This window comes from Scomber japonicus, chromosome 6 (assembly GCF_027409825.1).
Source record: "Scomber japonicus isolate fScoJap1 chromosome 6, fScoJap1.pri, whole genome shotgun sequence".
In the NCBI taxonomy this organism is placed as follows: Eukaryota; Metazoa; Chordata; class Actinopteri; order Scombriformes; family Scombridae; genus Scomber; species Scomber japonicus.
Genome location: NC_070583.1, coordinates 13,315,513 through 13,328,586, shown reverse-complemented (window position 1 = coordinate 13,328,586; position 13,074 = coordinate 13,315,513). Strand labels below are relative to the sequence as shown.

Genomic DNA, 13,074 nt, shown 5'->3' with positions numbered 1-13,074 from the left:
TTTATAATGTATTTTAGCCATGGACTTCTTAGAAAGAGATGTCATGCTACTAATTTAAACAATAGCACTGTATTATATGCATGGCAGTTCCAGCACCTTCAGAGTGAAAACAAGGAACTGAGTCAGTGAGAAGACAACAAATCTCCTTCAGTGGTAAAAAAAAAGTGGCATTGATGTGATAACTGGCCATATATTTGTCTTTCAAAATCCCTTTCTTGATGTTGGTTCAATTCAGTCAAGGTTTATTGGCAGACAGTAGATGCAGGCAGCGATCTTTATTTACATTAATTACACAATGGAGTCCAAGAAAGAGACTTCAGTCAAAGGACAGTCCACTGAGACTGCTTGCTTTCTATTGCTTACTACTGGCCACATTTTACAACAGAGTCAATGGGAGGGAATCGATCCAAATCCCATTTCCCCTACTCTGTCTCTCTCTCAGCGTGTGTGTGTTTGTGTGTGCATGTGTGTGTACGTACAGAAGAACCTAAAATCTGCTTGACACAGTCCCACCAGGATGCAGTTGGCATCTATAAGACCACCTGAAGTGCACAGCTGGTGGAGTGTGTGTGTTTGTGCATTTGTGTGTGTTTGACTCCCTGTTGTTTTCTTACTGCTGTTTGCACTCTGCACAGTTCAGATACACACATAGTACACAGTGCTGACTGCACTTGGGTACTGACTAGAAGTGTGTTTGAGTTTATGCTTTTGAACGTAATGCTGTTGTGGTAAAGAGAACCAGTGTTCTTCCAGACATTTTAATGGATCTCATTCCAGACACACTTTCTCTTGCCTGCCCCTCTGTCTTTATGCCTATGCCTGAACATAGATCTCAATTAGCAGCTAAATGCTCTTTCAAAAAGGCAAGGGAGAAACTTTCAAATGCCAGAACTGCATGTTAACTAAACTGAAACAAATATTAAGGACTGTGACAGACTCAAGCTAACTTTCCAAGTTACATCACAGCATGCTTTTGCACAGTTCACCAGCATTTCTCTCTCTTGAGGAGTCTGAGCCACAAGTCAATTGTGTGTGTGTGTGTCAATGGATGTTTGCTAAAATATTAACTGCATGTTGAGCACTTGGAATGCTCTTAGTTTTTCTTTCCCCCAAATTCATACATCAAGGGTTCTATGTCCATCAAAAAATACAGATACATTTTTTTTAGAAAAACTAAAACAGTCCAAATAAAAATTTTGACTGATAATTAAATATATAGCTAAGAGGGTAACATGTTCAAAACATTTAAAAGAAAAGTCATTACAACATTGTTTAGCATTGCTATGGCAACAAGGTACAAAATGTGTATAAAAAAACAGAAGAGTAGGAGTGCTACCTGCAACTATTGAATAAATTGTAAAATGCTCTTTGGCTAAGGGTAAAACAACATGGAAAATAGGAAGACGCCAAGGCACTCACCTTGGAAACGATAAAATGCCTTTAAAAACTGTGAGCTTTTAGTTTTCTCCTGTCATACCACAGGGAAACTCAAATACTTGAAGTGTGTGGAGAACAGTGTTTGCCCTTTGATGAAGGTTTGCTACTCACATAGGGAACCCCAAACAGTCCAAACTCTAGCATGCCAGGGATGGCCCATTTTATGTCGTTCCAGTTGGCAGCATTGTCCCCCAGCCAGTGACCTGAATACTTCCCCACACCTGGGAAGGAGGAGCGGGTCAACATCAGGGTACGGTTTCCTCCAAACACACGCTGCAACGCTCTGTGGTATGGAAGAGGAGGTAGCAAGGAGACAAGCAGAACAAGTGATAGACAGAGACATAGAGAGAGAGAGGTTATTAAGATAAAAAGGACATGTGGAGAGAAAGGGGAGGGGAAAAACAGAAACAGATACTAGATGGGGACAAAGCCAGAGCTAGTAGTACTTTTCCATCTTTGTTGTACGTTATTATTTTGATTGATGAGGAAAATCGAAACAATATTGATTTCTATGACAATAGAAAGTCCTGATGATGTTTACAATATGTGTCTCTTGCCAATAATACATTTTAATTAGTAGATGGAGGGAGAAAAAGAAAGGGGGAATAAGAAAGGAGACAAAAGAAAGATAAAGTATACTCCTTTGGTATTAAAGTGAGCTTTAATACCAAAGGAGTGACTCAGCAAGTCGACTTCAGAAGGTTTCTTGTGCATGTGTGCGTGTATGTGTGTGTGCAAGTCATATGTTGTCTATCATGCATGCATTTTGTGTTATTTGTGTATCAATGTCTAAATGTGTATTCTGTCAGCCGTACTGGTAATAATGATAATAATACACCTCTGTATTGACTATGCAGTCAGTTTATATTTTCTACAATTAACACCTAGGCTGCACTGGCAGATATTCACAGTATTAGAACATTTGAAAATTGTTATATTTCTAAGATAGGGTAACTGCAATTTAGACTGTACATATGATTCTATCTAGCATATTACAAAAAAGTAATATACCACAAATGTCTGTATGTGAGAAGCCTTCCTCTATCTCTGCATCCAAGCTGACCCGTGGGATATCTTGTAGCCAAATGTCATGGTAACCTTTTCAATGTCACTTTTTGTAGTAAAAAAAAAAGGAAAGAAAAAAAAGATGACACCACAATGCCATAATAATATTGTCATGGAAGCTCTTCTTCTGCAGATAGTGAGGCTACATTCAGGGAAATGTTACAATGGCATTTTATTCAAATGCAAGACAGAGACCTCTGAGGTACATCTGAAAGCTTATGGCAGTGATTAATTAGCATCAAATAGTTGAGAATATCATAATATAATATAAGACTGCATTTTTAGATAAGTTAAAAAAGGTAAGCAAACCCTTGTGAGATATTGCTGAGAATCATAACAGAGGCAAATATTTAGAGAATTGTCTTTCCTACATTTTAAAAAACTTTTACCCTCGATATGATACAGTATGTCTCTGCATCAAGGGGTGCGCATTGCAATTGTTTAGTTTCCATGAGCCTAAAACCCATTAGTGCAGGTGCGTGCTGCTTTCTAATTGATGCAATTTCCCCATACCATCACCATTAGTGCATATTAGAATTCTGGCAACTGAGGCCGACACTGGCTCAGTGTAAAATGAGTAGCTGAGGGTGAAGAGATTATAGAAGTTTTGAGATATATATGACTTCCTCAAAAACTGTCACGTGCCTGTCTTTCTTTCCAACATTGCATCAAGTAATGTTACTTAATGCAATGTCGGTTGGGCCTAAAGACTACAGATTTGAAAATAAACATAGAGTTTTTGAAGTAATAGAGAAGTGAGTTTACCAGTAGCTTACTCCTCATCTCTGTCTGGGCTAGTGGCTTGAGGCCCCTACCAGCATAACACACCCTGAACTGTCACCGGTTGACTAGAATTGTAGGTAATGTGGCCACCAAGATTGGACAAGGAATTACAATTTGCGGATTTAAAAAAAACAATGGGCTAAATCCACAAAGAATGGATTGTGCCTGGTAATAGCACCATGAATTGTGCATCATTTTCACGTGCAATCTGCCCCTGTTTCAAGGTCCTATTCACACAAGATTTTGCGCTAATTATATGGCAGCACAAACACGCCCATAAGAATTTGCAGTTGAGTGTAATTTGCCCTTTTTTTGCATTTGTTTGAGTGAGCAAAGTGGTTTCCAGTGTTTCAGGCCTTTCTCCACATTTCAGCACACAGATTGTTCCATAATGAAAACTTGCAGAGAGCACAAAAGCCTCAAATTGCGTGTCTTCAATCAGCGGAGGTACACACACACAGAGCTCTTTACAATCACAAACTAACTTTCATGTATTTTGCTTCTTTTACTTCTCCAGTATTACACATCTATAACACAATCTATTGAAATGTCCATCAGAATAGGCTACAGCTATAAACGTGACTCAGGCAGGTCTGAAACGTATTAGATTAAAGTCTGAGTATTACAATGATATATTGCCCTTATGGAGTGCTTTTAAGACTGAAGATTTCACCCTTGATATCATTAAATATCATTTAAATCTCACAAGCTTGAAGATTTGAATAAAGAGAGTAAGGAGTGAATGTGTGCACAGGTAAGACCAACTCTCAGAAGACACAGATAATAACACCTTAATTGCAAGTGGCAATAGCCCTGGTCTTTGTGTCTTAGTTTTTGCAACAATACTTATTTACATTAGGGGTGCAACGAATCAAAAAACTCACGGTTCGGATCGTTCCTCGGATCAGAGTCACGGATCGGATCATTTTTCGGATCAGCCAAAAAAAAATAGACAAGACAAATAAACATGTTTTCATATGTCAGCTACGTGTTACGTCTGTGTGGTAGGCTAACCTAGGCGACTGGTTTGTGTGGCAGCGCGAGTATAAGGAAACAGACGTAGCACTAGAGGCAGCAGTTATCGTTACAGTAGTCACCGAAGTCTAGCCTACTTTTATTTTCCATGCCCACTGTTCTACATGTTGTACACTGAGGACAATAAATCACAACGAGCCATAGTTTGCTTATTGAAAAGGGAACTGTTGCAGACTTTTACCCAGAGCGTGTTAAGTAGCTCTGTCCCTGGAACTAGCAGGAATGGTTACAGCTGTGTGTGGACTGAACATGCGGACATTTTTTTTTTTTTTTCATAAATCAATCCGCGTATTATGCGTGTGCCGAACTGAAATAGATGGTCCGAACGGATCACGGACCAATGATGATCCGTTGCAGGCCTAATTTACATAGAAAAGGGACAAGTTTGTGCCAACTGTATGAATATTACCAAATTTACATACATGCAAGTAGCACAGGATCACAATGACACAGCTTGTGTTACATTTAACCCTTGGCAGGTGCTTTGTGAATTATTTATTAATATTCATTATTATGTTTTCGTAATCATTTTGTTTGAGATGTGAAATGCTCAGTTGCACTTTTTAATGGGCATATGCAGACTGAAAGGTTTTATAGGTGTTACAGGCCAAATGTTTGCAGTCAAGCTGCCATTGTGCACCCAACCAGCAGATATCCATTATAACTGTACCAGCCTATCAATGCCCTGCTTATGTATCTCCAGTACATGAATGTAACTTTAGCCTACTTTATGCTTTATCAATTTCCATATACCAGTGATTATAGCTTATTCATATAGATGCCTCTCTGTAGGTTTTTGTAAGAAATGGGGAAACTGTTTTAGCACCAGACCCAAATGGGAAATCCATTCATTTACTCATCCTGAGGTTTATTCAGATATGTTCTGCACTTATCACATGGGATCCAAGTTGCAATTGGTCTGCAAATGTCGTGATTAATGTTTGATTTTAAAAACGTTGTTTATTATACTATATTTTGAGTCTCTCTATGCCTCATTGATCTAAAGGGGTGGCAGCTATTGGCCTAAATAGCACAAGCTGGCCAAACTCCTTCTATCATTGATTCTGAATGCACTCACTTTTCAGTAGCCAGCACCATGGAGTAACCGTAAAGGCTGTGGACATCATAATGGTTCCCCCAGGCCTGCTTGGCATCCATACACAGAGTCTTACTGTACATCACCTCATCCAGGATCTCTGGGGGAGAGAAAAGATGAAGAAGGTAAAGAGATGGGGTAAGGTGAGAAGAAGTATGGAATGAATACAAAATATAGAGTGCAGTGGTGGAAGGAAAGAGATGAAAGAAAAAGAACAGGAAGGGGCAGAAAAAAATTAGATAGACATTGATATATACTGCAATAGGAAGTGGGAACAATGAGGAAATGAGAGACAGAAAGAGCAATGGAGGAAGAGGATGACTAAGGAGGAGAGCAATAAAAAGGTGGCATCAGGGGAGCATGCCTTTTCCAGTTATGATCGTCCTGTCTGGGACACAGTCAGAATAAAAGACATGGCAGAAGAGTCATTTTCCAAATTTTTCACCAGGGATCTACTATTTTAGATGAGTTTTTCTCTGGACCTCAACTTACTTTATGAGCTATTATGACTAATTCATCAACTTGTGTGCGGCATTTGGTCTACTAGCTACAAGCCTTTGCTGTCTTCTGTTTCTTTATACTGCAGTAACCTAAAAGTAGATTGTCATAAAATGTATTTATAACTGTTTTTGTAAGCTGGGAGGAAATAACAATGCTGTCAAAGTTTTGAGACTCAACCCTGGTAGAGCTGAAGAGCACAACAGAAATACAACATGTTATGGATAATAAAACATTATAACAGTGACAAGTATTTATAATTATTACTTTTGAACATAGATATGATGGATCTTACTTGGAGTGTAGGGAGGGTAGTTGAGGTTGTTGGCAGCACACCCCTTATTTGATCCCTTCTTGAAATTAGCCACTTCATTCATGTCCTGGAAGGTATGTAAAACAGTTAATCCATCACCTTAACTAATCATTACTGTACAATTATTTATGTGATACTACAATAAAAGGTGCTCTAAATCCAGAAAGCGGAAGCATGCTGAAATGGGGGATTTTATTTGCTTCAAAAGTGTCTGTTTTCTTCTTGTTAAATATCAAGAGAGTGATCTAGGTTGAAGTAACATAGCAAAGTATGTGTATTGCAGACAGTCTGGGTAATGAGTGAGTCAAATGAGGAATCATCAACAGTCTAATATGAATTTCAGCTTGTTTTTGTGTCCGCTTCTTGCGTGTTGCTTTTTATTGGCCTTGCCGTTCACCCACCAGTGAAGTAATTGCCACCGAAAATTACAAAAAATGTAAGCCCACTGCCCCTGTGTGCATGTTACTTTCAAAATGGTCCGTTAGTGAATACAGATATTCATTTCATATATTCAAATTTGACTTACAATCCAGAGGGCATCGTGTTTGATCTCCTTGGAGAATCGGTCGTACTCGTCAACCCACCAGTCAATGCAGTTTTGGCTGGTGTAGTCTGGAAATACAGTCTCTCCTGGCCACACCTAAGAAGGAAAGAGAGAGAGAGGGAGAGAGAGAGAAAGAAAGAATGATAATGTAAGATGGTATCTGTTCATAAGTACAATGCTGCACTGTTTTTAAGCCTTAGATGCATAAGTGTTTCAAAAATGACCCAGTGAGGTTGTTTTCTTGCAATATCTTCGTAATGAAAAGTTATCATTTCATATTCCAGCTGTTCCTCAAAAAACATTTTATTGATATCATGCCATTTAAATTTTTTACTTACCTTTTATACATTTTACAAAACTCTTTTTGTATTACTAGCCCAAGCTTCCATAAGTGGGTCAAAAATTACCCGCATTCATTTCCTATGGAATTTCAGGGGAACCTTTGGTTCTTATCAACTGTGACTGTCGGGAATATATATTTTGTGGACCACACAGATTATATATACATGTTAAAAACGTGAAAAATAAAAATATTTCAAACATGAAATATTATACAAAAGATAATAGAAATTATTATTCTTAACCAAAATGACAAAAGTGGCATAAAAACACATTGATTCTAACACAAGTCATTTTTTACCCACTTATGGAAGAGTGTAGGGTCCAGTCACTTGTGCATCTACAGGTTTTAACAGGACTTCTACAATATTTGATATTTTATCCTTCTTTTGAGGTTTTAAAAGCGTCTGCAGCATGTCTGAGCAATTGAGCACAAAGTTAGCCTCGGCAATACTGTTCTTGTGAACAACATAATGGAGCATAATCAGCTGAGGTGGTGCAGGTGTAGCAAGCTCCACAGAAGCAAAAATAGGCCTCCATGGAAATGTCAGAGAAACAGCTTAAAGATGTGGAAATGACCATGAAAAAAAAGAACAGAAGAGAGATGGAGTGGGGGGGGGGGGGGTAGATGAGAGGGTGATTGCAAAGGAGAACAGGGATAGAGAGACGGACGGAGTTGAGGAAGAGAACAGAGGAGAGGATAAATCGATAATGCAATAGAAATCTCTAGACGTGACTGTGTGTTAGGAGTCGTCCTTAATGATATGTATTGAGAAAAATGATTAATTCACAGAGAAAGGAGGAGATTCTGTGTATGCCTGTATGTATGTGTGTATGTGTGCATTTTCTGTGTGTGAACCCTTCTGTAGAACACAGTAGATATTAAATCTCAAGGTTGCTCCACTCTAGCTATCTTTTACCTTTACTTCCACTGCCAATAACTTTACAACCCAGTTTGTAGCAAAGACATGAATCACGCTTATGTATGCTCACGTGCGCACATGCACACACACACACACACACACACACACACACACACACACACACACGCACACACACACACACAAAGATTTATAGGCAGATGGTTTTGGCAGGTGGTCAGAACTCCAAGGTCAGAACTTATTGATAGCCCCTCACAGTATCCATCGTTCCTTTTCCAGTCATTTCTGACTTTAACTCTAGATTTGGTCTCTCTGGTGTCTCCAGCTCCTTACTAATACTGACACCCCTGTAAACATGTTCAAAAAAAATCTGTTGGCAGTTGTAGCTGCATATCTCACTCTATCTTTATGTCTGTGTGTCTGTTTTTACGCTCTCCTGTCACTCTTTGTCATTACCTTTCTCTCTTCATCTGTCTCTTTTTCTTCTATAAGTCCTTCTGCCTGCCTCTACTCCAGAGTGTGTTGCTACCTTCCACTTTTTCTCTCTCTTTTTTGTCTTGTCAGATAAATCTGTCTTTTTTGTCTCTTGTCTCTCACCATGGCTGATTTCCTGTGTACCTTCTTGTCACTCTACAACTAGGAAAGACACAGCCAGTCTGTCTTCCTTTACATTTCTCTCTAATCTATTATTTGTGTCTGTATGTCTGCCTGCACCTGTCTTTTCCTCTTCTCATGTTCCTGTCTGTCATTCCAACCTTTAAACTCACATAGACTCCTCTCTCTCCCTGCTGCTTTGTTTACTCCAATCCATTTTTGACTCTGTGTTCTTAGCAGAAATGTTCATCTATGTGAATGAGGTCCTGCTATGATTAACTTGCACGCTGCAACATATGGGCCACGAGGAAAAAGCTTTTATCCTTATCTTTGCAAGCAATTAGCTGTCTTAAAAGCAGAATAAATACCAGCCTGTCACTGTATCTCCCTTACCACTGACACAGCTACTGCAAAGGTCGTTTTGCAAAGACTCCACTATTTTCATAACCAGGACACATGCATTCATATGGAAATAAACTAGAATCAATTATAATCACACACATATGCATGCACAGACATAAAGCATAAACAACCAAGAATAGCTTCTCATTTAGAGAAACGGATACACACAGATGCACACAGAGACTTTTTTTTCTCTCTCTCTCTCTCTCTCTCTGTCTCTTGCACATGCACTCACACAAATATTCTGTGATGCAGTGATGCAGAACATTTTAAGATTAAACACTAATGCAGAATCAATGCATATGTTTGACCTGTTATAAGCAGCATGAAAAAGCGATTAGCAGAGGGACTGGGCCTAATCATGTGCATAATCAAAAGCAACAACTGTAAAAGCATGGGAGCAACAGACATTTACCCCCCACCTCCACACTTCAGCCCTATAAATGTGAATGTCGAGTCACTGACTGAGTGATGAAGTTACGCCATTGGTCAACCAAAGGTCCCTGAACGTTGACCAGTGGTGTACCTTCATCACTCATCTCAGCCAGCTGTTGGAGAAGAGTCTAATTTCAGTCTTACAGGCTTAGAAGTCACACCCACTTCACAACACAACACATCCCTACTAATGTTCTTACCGTGGACCATCTCACCCCTCAAGCCTAAACCTAATCAATTGGACGTGTCATGTGTGTTATGTAGTGAAGTGCATGCGTAGTGTACTGTGAGTCCGCTGTTGTGTCACTACTTCCTGCATCAACTGTTTCAAACTTAAAGCCCTCTAGTGTTTTATACATGATCCATCCATATACTAGGTTTTGGTCTAGTCTTGTGAAACACATGCGCTGTGGGGAAAAGGATCAGAGGCTTAAACTTCCATTAGAAAATGCATATATTCATGTTTGTGCTGCATGATATATTGTATAATACAAGGGATCCAACAGTCAAAACATGTAAGAAGCCTTCAGCACAGTTTGGATTATATGATTCAGAAAATCAACCAGGTTCTATATACATTTGATAGCCATCTCTGTTTAGCCAATGTGATAATGTTGCTCAGTTTATGCCTAACCTCTGGAGTTAAACTGTGATTTTGTACCTCAGTAACAAAATTGTTAACGTATTTTAATAATGTTCAATTGGTGCTCAGGGCCAAACTTGTGCCAAAAGCATTATAGAGTAATTAATAATTAATTAAACCACAGCTTTATGTTTATGCTTGATGTTTCTACTGTATGCTCTCTAGAGTGTCTGCATACCACTGTTAGACTATCCTTAAAGCGCAATTTTTCTTTCATTGGAAAGAGGGGTGCGTCTTATGTACCGGTGTGTCTGATATACCAGTAAACTACAGAGAGAGGTTGGATATGATTATAAGTATGTAAAGAGCCATCCACACTTAGAACAATAACTGTAACTATAGAAATAATGATGTGAGCGTCCACACTTATGAACTACAGTGTCCTATTAAGGCTGCTCAATTAATCAAAATTTGATCGTGATTATGATTTAGGGGCCAAACTCGGGGGGGAAACGATTTTTAATAATAACGAGATAGCGCTCAATAACAAAGGTTTTATTTTGAAAAGTTTAGACCGGAAGCCGCCGCAACACTATTAGTTTGACAGAAGCTGAAACACACGGCAAAATGTTTTAACTGTAAAAAAATCGTTTTAATAATCGTGATTTAAATTTTGACCCAAATAATCGTGATTATGATTTTTTCCATAATCGAGCAGCCCTATGTCCTATAAACAGCGGTGTCTAGCATGCACTGCTTGGTCCAGGTATTAGCAGCTCATGAAAATAGATAGACTATTGATCATGACCCGTTAATGCTGCATGTTGGATGGAAAAATGATTGTGTGTTGATCAGAAGTGTTTCAGGACAGTAGGTACTGTGATGTTTCAGTATTTACAGACCAAACTGACCCAACTGACAACAGCAGATGTTGAAACGCAATGCGTAAAAGTGCACAGATGAGCAGCTTTTATTGTGCAGCGACACACAGTATGAGCACAGATCTGAAGAATAAAAGATTCACTAGCTTTGTTGTTTTTCCATTGGATGGAACAGAGGATGATGCTTTGATTAACTCTGGGACCGACACAGAGTCCGGGGACAGTGTGCTCGGTGAGCTTTACTGTGACTTGGGCGCAATATTTGCGCACAGCGACAGCTCTGATGAAGAGTTTTTTGGACGCTTGAGCAGACAGGTACACACCGTGTCAAAGGTAACCTGGGGTTGTGGATGTCTGGATGACAGACTCATGCCCTGGACCCGCTTATCCTCCCGTCCGGGTCCTACTAACTTCAATGGTTTTTTTTCAGTGTGCTTTTCTCTTTTACAGTCTACAGTTTAGGGACTCAAGCCAACCAAATATATTTTGTTTAACACATTATTCTAAGTAAAATCTCAATGCTTTGGTGCATACAATTACCAACAGTTGGACAGTTTCTGAGAAAATAGAGCTGGTGCATCTGGCAAAAATCAAGCCACAATAAGGTTGTTTAAATTATGTTGGTTGCCAATTGTAATTCTATTATCCTCAAATATTACTAACCAGTGTTGTGCCTGAACGTGCTCAATGAACGATCGTTCATGAACTCATTCATATTTTGGGCAACGTGAACTGAACGTACTGTTTTTCTACCTGATGAAAGTTATTGTGAATGCTGTCATTCTGGCGTTTGTGAACGGCCCTCTCTCACAGTTTAACTTTGTTCAAGAGTGCCAGATTTCCATAGAAAACCCGGCTAAAACACACTGTAAACAGGCCTTAATATGTAGTGGAAAAAAACACCAGCCACCACAGAGTCGCGCCGCAACATACGTCATCAAAATGCGAAGCAGCAGCACCTCAGACTCTAGCTGTGTCCCAATTCAGGGGCTGCATTATTCGAAGGGCGCATTTTCAGAGTGAGCTCTTTACATGAATGGAGATAAGAACTTAATTAAAATGCAGAATGTATTGTTTCATTTGTATGCAGTTCTGTCTCACACACAAACACATCTCACCTCTCCTAACAGAGGAGTTTTCCCATCTGAATCAGTGACCCAGGCGTTCTTCTCTGTCCCTCGGTCATAGGACTCGTATGGAAGATTTCCTGCCCTCTTACTGGTGGCTACTGCAGGGTCCTGGGGGCAAAACAGCAGAAACTTTAAAAGAAGAATCACAATGTGATGAAGATTGATATAGAAAACATAAAAAAACATCATTTGTATTGATTTTTTAGCAACACACACACACATCATAACATTGCAATTGTAGGTTTTGGACTCTCATGGGACAAAGTGATCATCACACACACACACACACACATTTATATATACACAGACTTGCAAGGTACATTGCGACAGCTATTTTGTAGTAGCACTGGACGTTTGGTGATATTGTGTGTGTTAATGCAAAACGTATACAACATGCTTGATTGACAATGAAGTATTTTTTACCAGGATGAGGATGTATCTCTGCCCCTTCTCATGAAGGTAGTCATAAAACTGAGGCAGCTCCTTGAACTTGATTTTGTCATAGGTGAAATCTTTCTTATCCTCCATGTAGTCTATGTCAGTGTACTGAATGTCCTGTAACAGGAGAAACATGCTTCAATAGGCAAGCCTGAATCACACATACAAACATTCCCAAAATAGTTATTACTAATTTCAAGTACCAAATTCCAAAATACAAAGAACAAGTAAATACTATATCCTCAATGAATAACTTGATGAGTTTATTTTAAATGGGGGAGATTTCATTAGATATTCAAAGCATAATTGTAGATGCTAATGTGCTGGCATGGTCCATGTATTATAATAACATTTGCATCTTGCATGACTGCAATTAATTCAAAATTACTCTTAATGCCTCTTAAATGTACCCACTCGTGCTTCTGCTTCTGTACATAACTTGAACGCATCCACTCAAAATGTAACATGTTCAATAAGGCCTGAATGCATCATCCTCACACAGCATATTCAAAAACCAGCATCACTTATAAACATACTGTTAAGCATTAGCACACAAAAAACTAATAATTAAAAAAAAGACATAAATTACTAGTTTGACTGTTTACCTGCCTTTGCTGTAC

At 39.0% G+C, this 13,074-nt stretch overlaps 1 protein-coding gene across 2 annotated transcripts in view; it reads right to left on the bottom strand.

The window, feature by feature from the left end:
• si (sucrase-isomaltase (alpha-glucosidase)) overlaps positions 1–13,074 on the bottom strand; it is a 70,207-nt gene that overhangs the window by 45,763 nt on the left and 11,370 nt on the right. For both annotated transcript variants that reach the window (XM_053320434.1, XM_053320435.1), the window contains exons 10-15: positions 12,440–12,571; positions 12,005–12,124; positions 6,754–6,867; positions 6,210–6,294; positions 5,399–5,516; positions 1,549–1,720 (exon numbers count right to left, since the gene is read on the bottom strand). In XM_053320434.1, the coding sequence (XP_053176409.1) occupies positions 1,549–1,720; positions 5,399–5,516; positions 6,210–6,294; positions 6,754–6,867; positions 12,005–12,124; positions 12,440–12,571 (741 nt within the window). The remainder of the gene's footprint in view (positions 1–1,548; positions 1,721–5,398; positions 5,517–6,209; positions 6,295–6,753; positions 6,868–12,004; positions 12,125–12,439; positions 12,572–13,074) is intronic.